Source organism: Mauremys reevesii, linkage group 3 (assembly GCF_016161935.1).
Source record: "Mauremys reevesii isolate NIE-2019 linkage group 3, ASM1616193v1, whole genome shotgun sequence".
Lineage (NCBI taxonomy): Eukaryota > Metazoa > Chordata > Testudines > Geoemydidae > Mauremys > Mauremys reevesii.
Window position 1 is genome coordinate 2,695,717 of NC_052625.1, and position 17,698 is coordinate 2,713,414.

At 48.4% G+C, this 17,698-nt stretch overlaps 1 protein-coding gene across 5 annotated transcripts in view; it reads left to right on the forward strand.

Moving 5' to 3' along the window:
* Positions 1-15,727, forward strand: part of FBLN7 (fibulin 7) — a 42,146-nt gene extending 26,419 nt beyond the window's left edge. For 2 of the 5 annotated variants that reach the window (XM_039531506.1, XM_039531503.1), the window contains exons 3-8: positions 2,419-2,589; positions 7,671-7,796; positions 9,041-9,178; positions 10,183-10,320; positions 13,769-13,907; positions 15,300-15,727. In XM_039531506.1, the coding sequence (XP_039387440.1) occupies positions 2,419-2,589; positions 7,671-7,796; positions 9,041-9,178; positions 10,183-10,320; positions 13,769-13,907; positions 15,300-15,672 (1,085 nt within the window). In that variant the 3' untranslated portion in view covers positions 15,673-15,727. Of the gene's footprint in view, positions 1-507; positions 614-2,418; positions 2,590-7,670; positions 7,797-9,040; positions 9,179-10,182; positions 10,321-13,768; positions 13,908-15,299 lie in introns of all 5 variants that reach the window. The other 3 variants (XM_039531505.1, XM_039531504.1, XM_039531507.1) reach the window with 3 other exon arrangements.
* Positions 15,728-17,698: the final 1,971 nt, after the last annotated feature.

A 17,698-nucleotide genomic window follows, 5' to 3' on the forward strand; every position in this document is an offset into this window, starting at 1 on the left:
CAAATTGAAAGGTGTCAATGAAGTTCCCTGTAGTTCCCTTGTCAGTTTCATGGTATAGTTTAGATGTTACTGATTCACTTTCTTACCTGACATTGCTGTAAGGTAACAGAATTGATAGCGCACTGAATGGCATACCCAGAACCAAGAGCTTTGACATAGCAGAAGTGCCTTTGGCCAAACATCTTCACACGGCAGGTGAAGATTCGGATAGCTGGCCTTATCTCCGAGAGCTGGCTGAGTGTTATCTGGGAGCTTTGCCACTGGGGGCGAAGAGTGTCGAGAACATTTCTGAGAATGCTGAATAAAATTCACTGCTGCCCTGTGATGCTAATAAAACAACGGAGCAGTGAACAGAATCAACCTGACAGGCTGGAATGCACACTCCAGAAATCCCAGCAGCCTTTCTCCAGAGCTGACTCGCCTCTGGGAGCCTGCAAACACCCTCCCCCCCAGGTTCCCCCACCCTCTGCTCTGCTAATGCTACAACAATAGCCCTTTCATTCACAGACCTCTCTGCATTCTGCTCTGCTGCCCCTCTGCCTGGAATGGCCTCCCAACACCTGTCACCTGGCTGGGGCAGCGCCCTCAGAGAGCCCCACTCCGCAAGTGCTGGGTGAGCCTTCGAAACCATCTCACCTTTTACCAGCCGTTTGAAACATTAACGGTGGTGAGACAAAGCAGCCCCTGCCCCAGTCCCGCTTGCTGCTGACTGGACTTGCTACAGGGAGGCATTCAATGGGGGGCACATTTACATACAGCATTGGAGGTAGGACACAGGAATATTGAGCCTCTCCGTGGTGGCTGACGCTGTTCGCATCACCCTGCGTTCAGGTACGGTCTTTAATTATGGGTTCACCCACCGGATCCCTGCCTCGTTCAGTGGGCAGGCTGGATACACAAGGAGGCTGAATGAAGCTTGCGTGGGCCTCCATGGATCTGACACTTGTGACTTTTGATTGCTCGACATGGCAACCTAAACTTTTCACACAGTTTGTGCAGGTATGAGATCCCGAGCGTATTGGAGTCAGTGGCAGAAGCATCACACCCTGTAGCGTTGGCAGGATCAGGTTCTCAAACGCACAGTCCGCAGAGCCAGAGGGGCCTGCCAGGCCGCATCTGAGTGGCCCTGCGACCCTGTGCACCAGCTCACATCCCCACTCACTGAAACGTGACCCAGAGCTCCTCTGTCATGACAGTGGGGCAGGCAGGCCAAATTTAAGAGTGAGGTTGTGACCCGGCACACAGGGTGGCAACACCACCCAGCTTTGGAGGGGGTGGGTGTAGGGACTTATGGGCCAGGGGAGTCAGGCTGCTGTGGGGGAGGCCCATGAGACAGCAAGAGGAGGGTTGGGGGAAACCGGAGCCCCACCACTCCACGTGGTGCTCTGCAACCCCTGCCTGAGGCACTTTTCTGACATCTAGCAAGGGGGCGTTTTACTCCCGCAGAGACGCGTTTCTCGTTCTGGGGAAAGCAAAGAGGTTTCATGTAAAACAGAAAGATGGGCAGGTTCGCTGCTGCTCTACACTGACTTCAGTGGCGCTGCACTGGTTTACTCCAACAGAAGATCTGGCCCAGAGCGTGTAACAATTGCATGTTGTCAAATGCTTCATCCGGCCAATGGCTACTCAGAGTAGGGACCTCCCAGACAGTACAAGTAGGGATGTCATAGAGTCTTCCATTGCGAGGCATCAGCTCATTCTTTCTTTTCTTTCATACGTGACTAGCCATCGGGGCACTAATATAATTCTGTCATGAAATAGGCCAGCGGGCTCTGAACACGAACCTATGATTGACGTGCTGATTTTCTTTGCTGAGGACAGAGCATTCTTTAATGGTACAGCTATTTCACTCTCCTCGTGTGGTTTGTGGATTTTTTGTAAATGTCAATACTTCACTTTTCTGTCTTGCTTTCGGTTAGAAGACGGCATCTGGAGGAGTGGGCTCTGCTAGCTGATGTTTCATAAACTTTTTCTCTGTTGATTATTTCATACCTAATGTAAAATAAACCATGTATTTTGGGGGCAGATTCTGAGGGCCTTTGTCTAGTTGAATAGTGCCTTACCCTGAGAGTAACCCTACTGAAGTCAACGGAACCACTTCCAGCCTCAAATATCGCTCGCTATGAATACAAGTCTCAGTATCTAGCCTGTTCTTCATAAAATTCTCCTTTGTGAGGATCCACGTCAGATTCTAGGTCTTTCACTATTTAAACACAGGAGGCACGGCATGGCTTGACCAACACCCAGGGGTAACAAGTACAATTGCTCAGGCTGTCCGAGGAGGTGGCTTTGTTACTCCATGGGAACAATACTGAGCTGAGAGTTAGAAGGCTGTAAGCCAGCTGGCTGTCCAAGTACTCCAGGGACGGCCAGCATACTGAGTATTTAACCTCCGCATTTCCCACTGTGCTTTTGCAGTGTCCTGCCCTGCACTGGATGCCCCCGTGGATGGCAGAAGATTTGGTACCAAGTACTTTGTGGACCATGAAGTCCATTTCACCTGCGAACCTGGTTTTCAGCTCACTGGTTCCAGCACCCGAGTGTGTCAGGCAAATGGCAGCTGGACTGGAGAAGCACCACGGTGCAAAGGTACTTTGCCTTTTCATGCCCTTGGTTTGAGTGTGCGAGCCCATCGCATGCCACGGTTAGCGAACAAAACCGGTGTAGCTACCCTACTGTAAAATGTCGTAACTCGTTAGTGCAGATGGTTGGTGTGCGGGAAAGTCTAATGCATCGCCTAGGTTCTCCTTGATGCTATTGCTTCCCCTTGGCTTGTCAGTTAGCTCCTCAACTTCAGCTTCTTGCATAAGCGTGGTGATGAGGGGGGAGGGCTTGTTTTCTCCATTAAGGATTCTTCTCCTGAATCTTAGCAACCTTACACTCTTTACTGAGTAGCAGGCTGGTCTTGTGACCTCGGCATTTAGCTTAGTGATGTTCTGTTCTTTGCAAATACACCTCTATCTCGATATAACGCTGTCCTTGGGAGCCAAAAATCTTACCATGTTATAGGTGAAACCGCATTATATCGAACTTGCTTTGATCTGCCGGAGTGCGCAGCCCCGCCCCCCCTTCCCCCCAGAGCACTGCTTTACCGCATTATATCCGAATTCGTGTTATATCGGGTCGGGTTATATCGGGGTAGAGGTGTACCAACTCCCAGGGAAAGGAGATGTGGAGATGCCACGGCTAGTCCTCTCCTGCCTGCAGAACTCACAGCTGGCCTTTTGCAGGTCTCAGCAAGCCCACACACTTGCAGCTGTGCTTGGACAGTCTCCACTGAACTGGAAAAGTCCCTCTTCAGCTTGGAATAATAACGGCTGGGTACGTCGCCTTGTGTACCAGTAGTTCGGCTGCTTTCCAGCTCTGTGTAATGGGGGTCCCCGGCTCTAACAGTCAACCTCGCATCTGTTCCACTTTTCTTGTCCTGAAGTTCTGAGCATAAAACCAACTCCGCAATAGACAGTTTATTTCATAACAATAAATATCAGGGTCTGAAGCAGCTGGCGCATCACATTCATAATAATTCCCCTCAGATGCTTATTTGGACGGCTGCCTTTCTGTCCAACATGTGATTGATCCGAATTGGCAAACAAGAAAATTATATCTAATTACCTCTATTAAAAATAATTTCCTGGGCAGAGTTTCATGGTAGTTAACAGGCATTTGGCTTAATGCGATTGCACAAAAAAGGATTATTTTTTTTAAAGTATGTTTTCCAAAACCACAAGACTGATTGAAACCGGTATTCAAAGCCTACAGCGCCCACTGTGGTGCTCTGACCACCAAAGTAACTCACCAAAAATACAATCCCCACAAATTTCCATGTACCAGAAAGAAAGACTTTGCGCCGATGCAGCATTCCTGTGCTCAGGGGCAGTGTTCTCCGTGTGGGGTCACAGGTTCTGTTCCCAGTTCTCTGCCACTCAGTCATTTTGTGACTTTGGTTTAACGTGTCTATGGCTCTGTTCCCTCCTCTATCTAACAGGGAGATGACACGCCCACAGGGAGAGCCTCAGCTGAAAGACCCTCTCTAAGTGCAATGGGTGGAGAATAAATTTACTTTGAAACTATTGCTCTCACACATATTTCTAATTCACAGATACATTATTGTAACGACATCTGAGCTTTCTACCAGCAGGATCCATGTTCTCGTCTTCCTTTTGGGCCAAATTATGATCCAATTTACATCCATTTAAAATTGGCATAATGCATTGTCATGGAACGTGCCTCTCATTTCAAGGATACTGGTTATTCTTCCTGTTAAAACACTGTGTATTTCAGGGATGTGGCACAGGTGCAAGGCGCTTGTTTGCCAGGGCACTTGCCTACTAGTTTGTCCTCTGGCACCAAGTGTTTTTCAAGATTGACCCTCCAAAGTAGCACGTGTGAGCCTGTGGAGCCAGGGCTGTTTGTTTAAACCAGTCTTGTGATTTTTGAAGACCCAACTCATGATTTTTGACTACTTGGGGCACTTGGAAACACTTCTCACCATCACTTGTTTTGCATTGGGAATGGCCCAGATCGCACCAAAAGGCAGCTCGTTTAAAAACATTTCCCCAGAGGAAGTTACTCAGAATTGCTTAGTGCCTCATGCACATCTCTTCTCAATGCTGCTCAGACCCTGGCACATCGGCCTCATCTCAGAGAAAGGAGGGGTCCTTTGTTAAAATATTGGCAGCTCTTCACAGTAACCCACCCTGGAATCCCTCCATCACTCCCTTGCCCTTGTCATTCCCAGAGCTGTGCTGGGCTTCGTTCCCTTCCAAATGCAACATTTTGAATCAGTCCAAAGAAACACTGTCGAGCAGCATTTCTAGAAACTGTGCACGAGTCGATCACAAGACACTGACATCTGCTTTCATTTAATGCACATGGACCTGCCAAAGATTCCCCCATTAAGAAACACCTATGGGAGAAGAATGATTTATGCTACATAAACCTCCCACTGAACCACTCCTAACATGGATGCTTCAGCCAGAAGCCAATGAACTTACAGTGGCTGCTCTATATTCAGGCCAGTTTTAACCTAGAATGTCAGAAACATGTTCACCCTGATGTGGATATTTATACAAGGCAGCATTGCCTAGTGGTTAGAGCACTGGACTGTGACTCAGGAGACCTGCTGTTTTACTTCCGGCTCCGCCACTGACTGGCTGAGTCAATGTGGGCAAGTCACTGCATTGCCCCCTGCCTCAGTTTCCCCATCAGTAAAATGGGGATAATTATATTAATTTCCTTTGTAAAGTGTTTTGAAATCTTCTGATGAAAAGTGCGAGAGAAGCACTAAGTATTACTAGTATTTAAGCTTTTTTAGGAATGGGCTTAAGAGTTCTAAAAAAAAAAAAAAAAAAAAAAACCAAGCTCCCCAGAAGCCGCAAAGATAAGCTGAGAAAGAGATCAGAGCCTCACAGACCTGCTAAAATCAAACTCTTGGCCAGGCGTAAAGTAAATGATCCTGATAATAAATTATCTTTAAAGCATGAGCTGTTTAAAGTTGGACGGCCGTGAACAGGGGCACCTTCTTTGCTTATAAAGTGTTCATTGATTTAAAAACAATCCTACAAAGCTATACGCAATCAGAATTACGGCCCAGCCTATGACAAGCAAACCCTTCAGAATCACAAAGTCACTGACTGCACCGCCCCCCTCCCCCCAGCTGATCTTTAGGGATCTTTGGTGCCTCCTACTGAGAAATCTGTGTTCTCCTTTTGCTAAGAGAGCGAGCCATCTCGTACCATATGGAGCCTTTGATTTTTGTCGTTAAGCGTATAAGGAGTTTGTCTACATCACAAACTTCTCACAGAACTCACCCCGGCTGGCATGTGGAGTGGCTCGCTGCGGGAGCTCGGGTTCAGGGCAGAGTTATGGGAGAGAGTTTGAAAAATAAACCTTGCCACCTGCTCTGCATGAGTCTTTTTAGTACCAGCCCTTTCATGCCTGGCAATTCGTAGGGAAGGATTGAATTTGAGTGTTAATTTAAAGTCAGGCATGTATGGATGCCATGCAAGACACATCATGTCATTTGTTCTGGATAAAGCCTATGTTTGCATCAGTCTTTTGGATCCTAAAACAGTCCCCTATGGCCAACATACTTTTTATAGCCTGGGTAGTTGACATTCACGCAGTGCGGCTCGCAAGGTTTAAATAGCTTGGAGCGCTGCAGATTGAAAGTGTTGTTTGTTTAAGGAAATTCCACCACATTGTCTAAAATGCTAATGGTCGATTAAGCTCCCAACATCTACCCCCTGCACTGCTGACATCACAGAGCGCTGTAATGGTCTATTATGAAGTGTCTAAAGAGATGAACTCAGCCATACTAGTTAAGCTGACAGCCTGGACTGTCTGTAGAAAGAGACTAGACTGAGCTGGGGATAAGGACAGAGAGCCATTTAATCTTCCCAGGCTCGGTATGTAGATGAGAAATAAAGGAGGCTTTATGTAGCGTTCCTTGACATGAAAGTGCTTGGCAACCAATGCAACCCTGCGTTCCTTTGCTGAACACCTGTGCAGCCACTGACGTGCGTTCCACTGTGGGACATGTTGTCTCCCCCCGCAGCTTGTCGGCCAGGTGTCAGTGCGGCCCACTGCACACAATCGCTGCAGAGAGCAAGCGAGATGAGAGATTTGGATCTCTGCTGGCAGCAAATTCAAGGACGGGGGCGGTTAATGCTCTCTCACGTCTTGGTCAATAACTTCATGCTCTAGCAGTCCTGAACTATTTAGAATATGCTATTGATGACCAAGCAAGCTCGGCTCTTGGCATGTGCTTAGGAATTGCTAGCCATGTAGCACTCACAGCCTGTTTCTTCACCCCCATGCCTTTGAGCTAACGAGTTAAGAAGAGAATATGCCAGGCAGGGGTGGCAATATGGCTCAGGCGAACAGGAGTTTGGGAGCATTCAGACCAAACTCAGCAAGTACTTCAGGCTGGATCTGTCCTGTTGAACTCACTATCGTTTCCAAAGCTGGGGGGTGTCCCAGCTTAGGCCAACATGATCCTGGGGCGGAGGTGTGACTCACTGCACTGGGTTCTGTCGCCTTTGTTGTCTGACCATCTACGAGAGCTTTTAGATAGATTCTGCAAGCGATGGGGCCAGTCATCGCAAAGGGGTCACTCGCTGCTAATAAAAGCTATTTGAAAAGATCCTTTGGGAGGTTTATTACTTTGGCGATGCAGTTAAACAAACTAGCTGCACCGGCAGTAAGACACCTACTGAGCTGACACAGCCAACCAGAAAACATGCACCTGGCGTTAAAGCCATCAAGGTACAACGTGGGCAGTAGTGTTGGTGGCTTGGCAAGGAAAGGCTCAGGGGCTTAAAACTAAGGCCAAGATTTAAAAAAATGGGGGGGCCTCAACTTAAGCTCCTAAATCCCTATTTTAGGCCTAAATCCTTGATTTTCAAAAGTGCTGATCACCCAGCATCCCCCCATTAACATTTATGGAAGTCTTAGGAGCCTAAATGTTGGCACCCATTTTTAAAATCCTGATTTAAATGTATTATTATTATTATTATATTTAATGAATTATTAAAACTATGGGCTTGATTGCGCAGTCCTTACTCAGGCAAAGCTCCCGCTGACATCCACTGAAGGACTGCAGGGTCAGGCCTTACGTTAGGAGAGAGAGAGCCAGTGTAGTTTGTTTTTAAAAATGCTTTTTCCCTTAGTGATCAGCAAATGCTCGAGCCATCCCTGCCAGAATGGTGGAACTTGTGTGGATGGAGTGAACCAGTACAAATGCACTTGTCCTCAAGGGTGGACCGGTGAGAACTGCCAGTACCAATCACAAACAGGTATGTAACCAGGTGAGGTGTGAAAGAGAAAGAGACTCAAGCAAGGCAGACGACGAATTACAAGGCAGAAGCCCCTGCTCTGTCTCAGATGTCAGCCTCTACCCTCAGAATGACAGTAATTTCCATTGTGGTAGCACTTAGAGGTCTATTCCCACTGTGCCGGGTGCTGTACAGACACAGAACAAAAGGAGAGTCCCTGCCCCTGAGCTTCCAAAGACTAAGCACTTTCCAAAATCTGCCCCATCTGTCAAAGTTAGACTCAGGACTCACAGTTTGTCAGACCACTCTGTTTTATTAGCACAGCGCTCTGCTAATAACACCCAGATAATGTGAGCACCATGCAAGGCACAAACTATCTTATTTATACAGATAAAAGGGCGAGAACTTAACAAGATAACAAAGGAAGCAGAATCTGATAAGTTTACCTGGGCTAGACATGCATATCTTATTTCCTTACTATTACCAATCTTCTGTTAATGTTTCCCCATTAGCACCATTGTTTATGCCTAATGTTTCTTTTCCTGGCACCTGTATTTCAACATTTCTTTTTTCTGCTTAAAGGTACATACAACATTTCTTTAATCCATTCTTATTTTTCCAATATAATTCATTCTACTTTCACACATCTCATCAAGGAGGAGAAAAAATGTCATGTGACTTTGGTAACCAGTCACACAACATGATTAATGAATTGCAAATAGTCCCCCTCCCGGGCCAGCTGCCAGGGACAGAGGCCGAGCCTGCCGGGAGGCAGGCCCAGCGGGAGAAGAACGGATCCTCTCTCACTCCCCCCCGCCAGGCCAGCCAGAAATCTTGGGGGGCACTTGACCCTGCATGCCTGCCCCTACATGTCACCTATGCCCCTGAGCAAGAGGAATTGTGATAAAAACTCAAGTAGAATTATATGAACAATAAATTAAAATCACATGGCTCTAGTAGGAACCAAGAGTAACGTTTTCAAAAGTCCCTAAGTGTCTTAAAAGTATAATTCCCAGTGATTTTCAATAAGACTTAAGCTCTTCGGGGATAGATTTTTCAAAGTATTTGGGTCCCAAAAGATGCATAGAGGCATTGAGTGGAATTTTCAAAAGTGCATTTAAAGATCTAGGCCTAAGTGCGTAAGTTGCATTTGAAAATGGGACTGCGACTCCTAAGTGGTTTAGGCACTTTTGAAAATGTTACTGCAGGCCTGTGAGCCAGGTGTCCGAGAAGCACTTTAAAGTTTCCTCTCTTCTCTCTTTTAGCCCCACCTGGATGGAGTGTTACAAATGACCCAGCTTTCAGTCGCAAGCCCCGCTGTGCCAAAATCGACAGGACCCAGCACTGCAGCTGCGAAGCCGGCTTCCACATGAGCGGCACGGCCGACAACAGCATATGTCAGGGTAGGAGATGAGCAGAAATATCCATCGGCAGCTTTCACCAGTCTGCTGCCCAATGCACACACAACACATCTAAGCAGCTGAATGTTCAGTAGGTGCAGCAGCTTTTACGGACAAATGTGGTGGACAGGGCTGCTTGGAAGAGGATAAGGCTTTGTCTGCGCTGGATTTTTGTCAGCAAAACATTTGTTGTTTAGGGGGGTGAAAAAAAACACACACACGAATGACAAAAGTTTTGCCGACAGAAAGCGCCAGAGTGAACAGTGCTTTGCCGGCAGGAGAGCTCTTGCAGTTTCAGGCAGAGGCCATGCAAGGACGACTTTCTATGTACCTGCAAGCCACGTTATTCCCTGGAGCCAGAATCCCTGCATTTCCAGGCCAAGCTGTTCTCCTCCATTAGTGTCTTAATCAGCTGTGTCCCCTGGCTGCAGCCTCCCAACCCCAAAGCACCTGCGTTTCAGTAGTGGATGAAACAACCCCTACCTGTAAATCAGTGCGTTGTGGTCTGTGGATACAAGGGACAGGATAAATGCCAAGCATTTTAAACCCAGCTAATCTAGTTATGTCTATTGCAATTGGGGGCATCCCGAGAACTCCATCACTTGCAAAACCCAGCAGACTGGCCCTTTCGTAAGGAAATACTAGTCCAATTTGCATGCACATTTTGCATGGCCCGTGGCCTGCGTACTGCTCGCTCGTATTGTCGTATAGCATGGGCTAGAATCAAGCCAACCTGCCCCAAAGCAGGGGTGAGTCAGATTTCATCCCACACACCACTAAGCACTGAAATACCTTTGCTCTGGTAACACTGTGCCTTTGCAGTTTCACTAGTTTCTCCATGGTGGTCCACTCCTGGCCGCTCTTGGGAGGACCCGAGCAGTTTGCTGCTATTCTCGGGTGCTCTTGTCCTGGCAAAGGGTGAATGGGTTGTCAGCAGGAATTCTTTGCCGGGGTGGACCCTTTTGTGCAGGGTCTGCGCTATATGGGACGGTGTGTTTCCTCTGCAGATGTAAACGAGTGTGAGGTTTACAGCCTGGAGGGAGCCCCTCGTCTGTGCATGTACGCCTGTGTCAACGTTCCCGGCTCTTACCGCTGCTCCTGCCCCAGCGGGTACAAGCTCCTCGGAGACGGGAAAAGCTGTGAAGGTGAGCCAGCGCGCTCGGAGAGCTGGGCTCCGCAGGCTGGGGCCTGCTGCAGGAAACAAAAGCGCATTCGCAGAAGCTGTATTGTGTTCTGATTTCATGTGTAACTTCCTGTCACAAACACCTGCTGGGTCCAACCGAACGTGGGCAGAGATTTTATAGCTAGGAAGACTCCCATTGACTTCAGTGGGCTGAAATCCTCACATGGTGTAGTCGACGGCAAAACTCCTGTTGACTCGGGGATTTCACCCATTGTTAGAGCTGGGTGGAGAGTGGTAATTCCAGGCTGTCCAGGATCAGTGAGCCTGGGAGCTGGGCTTCAGGTGAGGAGCCAGCGGGTGAGCTGGCAGGACACCAGGTGGGATTTCATCAAAATCGACACATTCCCGAATTCTGTGGAAGGTGGGTCTTTAATAAAGCTGGTCAAAAACGTCCTTTTCTCTCCCTTTTTTTACCTTTTTCTCCCCTTTCCCAGTGGAAACAAAGTGGGGGAGAGAGGTAAAAGGGAGCGGCAGTGGGATTTTCCCCACACAAAACTAAGCTTGTGCTTTAGTGCGTTGTTGAATCAGGGCCTCGATGCTTCCAGCTCTCTGGACTTTATCCTGAGTCTGGCAATATTAGGTGTTTTTCTGAAAGCCCCAACTCAAGTCAGGTGCTTGGTGAGAATCCCAGCTTTCATTTACACAGAAGTCAGGGTCTGGCCCTCCTGGGCTGTGGAGAAAAGCTGGGAAAACGTGATTCTAATAGCTCAAAAATCAGGAGGTAAATAAAAAGAACCCAAATCTCCTGATTTTTTTTTTTTTTTTTGGTGGTCTAGCTCATGATTTTTCAATAATCCGGGACATAGGCGCTGACTCTGTAGGTCCTCCAGGGCTGGAGCATCCATGGAAAAAAATAAGTGGGTGCTTAGGACCCATTGGCAGCCAAGCCCTCCTCCCCACCTCTACTCCCCCCCCAGCACTGCCCATCCGCCGGTGACTCCCCCAATTAACTCCTCCCCCTCCCAGCACTTCCTGCCTGCCGCGACCAGCTGTTCCACGGCGTGCAGGAGGCGCTGAGAGGAGCGGAGACCAGGCGCGTTCATGGAAGGGGGCAGGAAGAGGCAGGGTGGGGCGGGAAGAGGCATGGCAGTGTGGGACTTTGGGGGAAAGGGTGGAGTGGGGCCGGGCCTGGGGCGGAGTTGGGGGTCGAGTACCCCCAGGTAGAGAGGAAGTTGGTGCCTATGCTCAGGGGTCAGCAGTAGTGGTGAATGCTCACTGCTGGATTCTGTGCCATGACAAAGGGCTTGTCTTCATTATGGCGCTGCTGCGATTGATGCAGCAGGGGTCGATTTAGCAGGTCTCATGAAGAAGACCCGCAAAATCGACGGCAGAGCGCTCTCCGGTCGACTCCAGGACTCCACCAGAACGGGAGGAGTAAGGGAAGTCAGGGGGAGAGCATCTCCTGTTGACGCAGCACAGCGAGGACACCGCGGTGAGTCGACCTAAGCCAGGTCGACTCCAGTTACATTATTCACATAGCTGGAGTAGCGTAACTTAGGTCAACTTAGCCCGATAGTGTAGACGCAGCCGAAGAGTTATCCAGTGCAGCAAGGAAGGAACGAAGGAGCCATTAGGCTGGGCTCCGGCAACACCTTCCTCCCACTGACATCCCTTTTCCAGGGCTCCAGGGCAGTGGCCTAGCAGCCGACCGCTGGCTGGCTCTTCTCCGGCTGGGGACTCTCCCACATGGGAGTTGAGGGCAGTGTCCACTCCCTGGGTGTGACTGGAATGGCGCAGAGCTGAGGGCTGGGTCATTGTGCTTTTTAGGAAGCACATTATCTAGCCTCTGGCTTTTATTGTATCTGTGTGGCTCTGTCTTCACTGGGACAAAAGGTGTGTCACTAGCTGGAGTTCACTCTAGCGAAGGAAGGCAGCCTCCGGGTGTCACAGGAGTTGGCAGGTCAGGTGAAAGGCCTTCGCTACACTTGAAACGCTGTCGCTGCAGTAGCGCTTCAGTGTAGATGCTGCCGGTGCCGATGGGAAGGGTTCTCCCATCAGCATAGTTAACCCACCTGCCCGAGAGGAGGTAGCTAAGTCAAAAGAAGGATTCTTCCATCAACCTAGTACTGTCTACACTGGGTTACAACCCCTCCTTCCAATTTCCAGCCTACGCTCGTTCATGGCCAGTTTATGCCCATTTGTTCTTGTCCCAACGTTTTCCTTTAGCTTAAATTGCTCCTCACCCTCCCTGGTATTTACCCCCCGGATGTGCTTAGAGAGAGTGATCAGTTCCCCTCTCAGCCTTCATTTTGCTCAGCTAAGCTCTTCCCGCCTCCTCTCATAAAATAGGCCCTCCATTCCCCGGATCATCCGTGTAGCCCTTCTCTGCCCCTGTCCCAGTTTGAATTCACAGGAGAAAAACATTGCTGGTTATTTTAAAAGATTTGACTAGACCTGGTTGAAATTGTTTGGGTGAACAGATTTTCATCAAAGAATAGCCTGTTTTCAAAAATGAAATTCATTAGGAAAAAGCATCAGTTTTGTCAAAATGTGGTTTTTTGTAAAAAATTTAGTGCCTTTTAATATATTTTTTGGGGCAGGGGAAGGAGCAGTTACTGAAAATTTTTGATAATGGTTTGGTAAGATTTTTAATTAAAATATTCTATCCATATTTGAAAAAAATAGGTCAGTTTCAAACAACTCTGTAATTTTGAAATTTGTTGCAAAAATAGATTTTAATTTTTCTGCTCTAGTTTAGACCTTCTTTGATTTTCCTGGGCCAGCAAGGGTTAACCTATCTACAGACAGAGGTTATAGTACAAAAAGCATCCCGTTATGTGCCAGAAGGACAGAAGAAAGGAAGAGATGGAGAATGCTAGTGTTTCTATCAAGTCTGAATGATTTTCATTAGCTTTTTTTTTAAACTCACTTTGCTGGAGACGGGTAATGTGTATTTAGAAGGTACTGACAGCTAGGTAAAGAGAGGAAGAGGGATCAGTGAAAATTGCTGCTATCATGTTTTCTTCTTTATATTTAACCATTTAACCACTTTAGAAGCTGTTATGATGGTAATAGGCGAAAAGGAGATAAGAGCAGCCTCTGACCCAAAAGATCAAATTTCCCCAGTAACGAGATAAAATGTAGGTGGGCAAGAGTGAGTGACAATGGAGTGTTAACCTTTCCGCTCAGTAAAACAACATTTAACGTTATTTACAATCGTTTCTAATGAGGCAGATATAACACAGGGGGAGTTGGAATGTCTCTGACAATGCAGAGTCGCTCTGCTGCGTGAAGTCTTCCAAGGGCAAATCTACTCTAAAAAATGCCCCCCTCTTTCCCTTTGTAAAAGGGAGCATGTTTTATAGGAGTCCGGTGGCCATGTCAGGCCCTCGGTGCTGACTGATGGTCACTTTTCTGCACTTTGAGCAGTTCCGTCTGGCGCGCTCTGTTCGATTCTCGTTGTTTTGCAGATATAGACGAGTGCAGCCTGTCCCAGCACAACTGCACCAGGGGCATGACGTGCATTAATACAGGAGGAGGCTTCCAGTGCGTCAGCGCCGAGTGCCCTCGGCCCAGCGGCAATGCCAGCTATGTGAAAACATCGCCATTGTAAGTAGTAGGGGACTGTGAGAGAATCAACCCCCTGGCAATGCCAGAGAAAACCGCCCATGGCTGAAAAGCTCGACAGGGTATTTACCTTTTTGAACGACAGTGTTAAAACAGGCCTGCTTTGGGGAGATCACTGTCACCCCCGAGGACAGGGTTCCTCCCTTCCCAGGTTGTTCGGCTGGAAGTTAGTTCAATTCTTCATTTGGCTAAATCCAAAATAGGGGAGCATCTTGCAGAGGGGTGCGCTCGTTCAAACCGGAATTAATTCAGGGAGGTCCTGTGGCCAGTGCTAGACAGGAAGACAACCTAGATGGCCACTCACAATGGCCCCTTCGGGCCGTATCATCTATGAATATAGGGTTAAATACCATTCTCCGGGTGAAATCTTGGCCCTGTTGATGTCAATGGCAAAACTCCCATTGACTTCCCTGGTTTTCACCCTCAGCTTCACCTAGCAGATCTCAGCTGCAATACCCAACCCTTCGTAAGTGCCTGGGTCTCCTCCAGGCGTTCCTGAGAGATGTGTGTGTGACACACTGGTCAGCATGGGTTTCATGTCCCCTGCTGTGCCTGAGACACACCAGATGTCTGCTACAGCCCCCGCTACAGAGCCTGGCTTTCTAGCTCCAGCTCTCGTAAGGTCTGTCTACGCTGCAGCTGGGAACGAGCCTCCCAGCCCAGGGAGACAGACTCCTGCTAGCTCCACTCAAGCTAGCGCACTAAGAATAGCAGTGTGGATGTCGTGGCACTGGTGCAGGCCTGGGCTGCTCCCGGAGCTCAGACCCCGCAGGCAGGATGGAGGCTGTAGCCTGAGCCTCTGCTGGTGTCGCAATGTCCAGACAGCTGTTTTTAGCATGCTAGCCCAAGCCCCGCTAGGACAATCTGGCTCCCCCTGCTGGGAGGCTGGCTCCTACCTCCCGTGTAGACATACCCAGAGAGGCTTTGCGTCTAGGTTGGAGGGCCCTAGTTCAGTCGCTGGGGGGGGCCAGTTTCTGTCCTTAGTTACACAGGTATAAATCCAAACTCATTTCATAGACTTCAGTGGAGATCCCGTCGACTTACATTGGTTTAACTAAGAACAGAATTTGGCCCCTGGCCTGCTACTTTTCAGGAATCCAAGCCATGAAAGTGCTGCCCCAGATCACTAGGGCCATGAGTCTCCAGTGGTCTAGGGGCTGCGTACGTGAGTGCTGCGTTATCACCAGGTTACTTTGGGGAAGGTGCTTTAGGAGATGCGTGGGCAATAAATGGGAAGCCAGTTCTCCACATGGTCGTTAATGGCTCATCAGGAACAGAACAGAACACAAAGGCCCAACGGTAACAATGTAAGAGTGCACAGGCTCTTCCCACTTCCAGGATTGCCTTAACCCTTGTCCTTTCTTTCATTGCCAGCCAATGTGAACGCAACCCCTGCCCAATGGACAGCAGATTGTGCCATCATGCCCCAAAGTCCATCTCCTTCCATTATCTCCCTCTGCCTTCCAATCTAATAACCCCCACCCCTCTCTTCCGCATGGCAACTGCCTCCGCCCCAGGCCGGCCTGGGCCCGACAGCCTGCGCTTCGGAATCATTGGAGGCAACAACCGAGGGCATTTTGTGATGCAGCGCTCCGACCGGCAGACGGGAGAACTGATCCTTGTGCAAAGCCTGAAAGGACCCCAAACCATCGAGGTGGAAGTGGACATGTCCGAGTATCTGGATCGCACCTTCCAGGCGAAGCATGTCTCCAAGATCACAGTCTTTGTGTCTCCCTATGAGTTTTAAAGAAACGTAATTTCTGCAAGTCAGCAAATAAACAGCCACAAGGACTGTTCCTGTTCATCGCTCGCTTTCTTTCAGTGCTGATTCGAACGAAATTCCTTCTTTTCGAAATGGTGAAAGGCCACGGCGCTGCAGCAGTTCTAAAAAACAGGACCTTAAAAGCCCAGTGCTGAGAGACAAGACAAACCACATTACTCTGGCAATGCCAGGATGGGGCTTGCAATAATCTCAGACTCATTTGTTCTTGAGAAGTTTTGACTCTTGACATTTCTGACTTTGCTTCTCACCATCTTCTGTAGCACATGCCTCCAGGAACATTAATCATAGTAACAGAGATGTAGCAATGAAATCCAGATTATAGCCTATATAAGCCTCCGTAGAGTAAATATCCTTCTACCAGATTTCAGGTTGATTTGTCTGCTCCGTCTCCTGGCTGGTTTTACATTCACATACATGGAAAACAGGCAACGAAGTGTGAATGAAATCACGTGCTCTCAACAACTGCATCCACCCAGAAATCTGGCCTGCCCTGCAGTCAGATTAGCAATGGGCCACATGCCCAACAGTTATCAGTGACACCGTAACAACAAGTAGCCTCCCCATCAATGGAAAAACAGGCTTGTGTGAAACCTTTGAACAAATGGATGTTACTTATAACTCCTTTGTCCTTGTCCAAACCCCTTAAAAAGGCGTCCCAAAGCGTTTGCCCCAATAAAGGGTTGAAGTCTGTAGATGTCAATTAACTAAGGCCATGAACATTTTTTAGAAAAACTCACTTGAATCAGTTTTCTGAATAGGAGCGAACACGAGCGCAAGGAGCCGATAGCACAGGCTGGGCGTGGTACCCAGCGCTGTAAGATTCTCTGCAAGACAGCTCTGAGCTAGTGGCTCCAGTTCTCCTGTCGTTCTAGTTCCATTTGTTGCTACTGAGCGCGGTCTACCAAGGGCATGATCGTGCTCCCATTCAAATCAGGGGGGAAGCTGCCATCAGTGTAGTGGGGCAGGATGAAGTTCCTTGAGTTCTGAATTGCACCGCGATGTGTGGGAGTTCTGTGGGGTGGCTGGATCTCCAGTGGAGCAGACTAAGACCGATTGCTTTCACTCGTAACATAACCAGAGTTAGAATCCAAATCTCATGTTTAGCATAGACATTTTGATCCCTCCCATAGAGTTTGATGGACCCCTCCCCCGCTCCCTGTTAATGGAGCCCTTGGATGGTTCTAAAAACTATTGAAAGGGGATCATTCTGTATTAAATTCTATGGGCCAGATCCTGAACAGGTGTGAATCAGCATAGTTCCATTGATTTCAATGGAGTTACTCCAGATGTGTACTGAGCTCACAATTTAGACCCAATCCGCCTCTTTTTAGACTTTTTTTTCCCGGAGCTCACATCAGACAATGAAAATGGCTGGTTTTTGTGACATCACCATGCCCCACGTCTTGCATTTTGAATGCAGAATAGTGTGTGCTGTCTTACAGTGCATGGGACAAATTCTGCTCCCAGTTTCACCCCTGCAGCCCCAGAGAAGCTCATAGGTCAAATTTGCCTTGGGGTTAAATCACTGGCACTGCTCCTGGGAAGAATTTGGCTCAGTGGCTTGATAAACAATGGAGCTGGCAGAAGAATGGAGTGTTGTGCATTCAGCTGCCGTCCAGCTAGGGATTTGGGGTTTTTTTGTTGGTTTGTTCATTTTTTAAGCCTGCTCTCATCACTCGGGTACCTCAGCACATTACTGCAATGGCTGCTTCTCAAGATGAAATGTGTCTGTTTCTTTCCAGCACCAGCACCAGCACCTGCACCCTGTGGTAAGAGGTTCATGCGCCTTCCTTTTATGCTATAGTATCATCATTCAGACACAGGAAGGAGACTAGAGGCCATGCTCACATGGCTACACAGGAGGATCTGACACACAGCACCTACTCGCTGATGGCGATTCCCCATGGAAACTCCCCCTGCACATTCATGGGAGACGCAAACCCGCAGACTTTCCCCCAAGTGCGGCCTGAGCTAATACCACTAAAGGCAA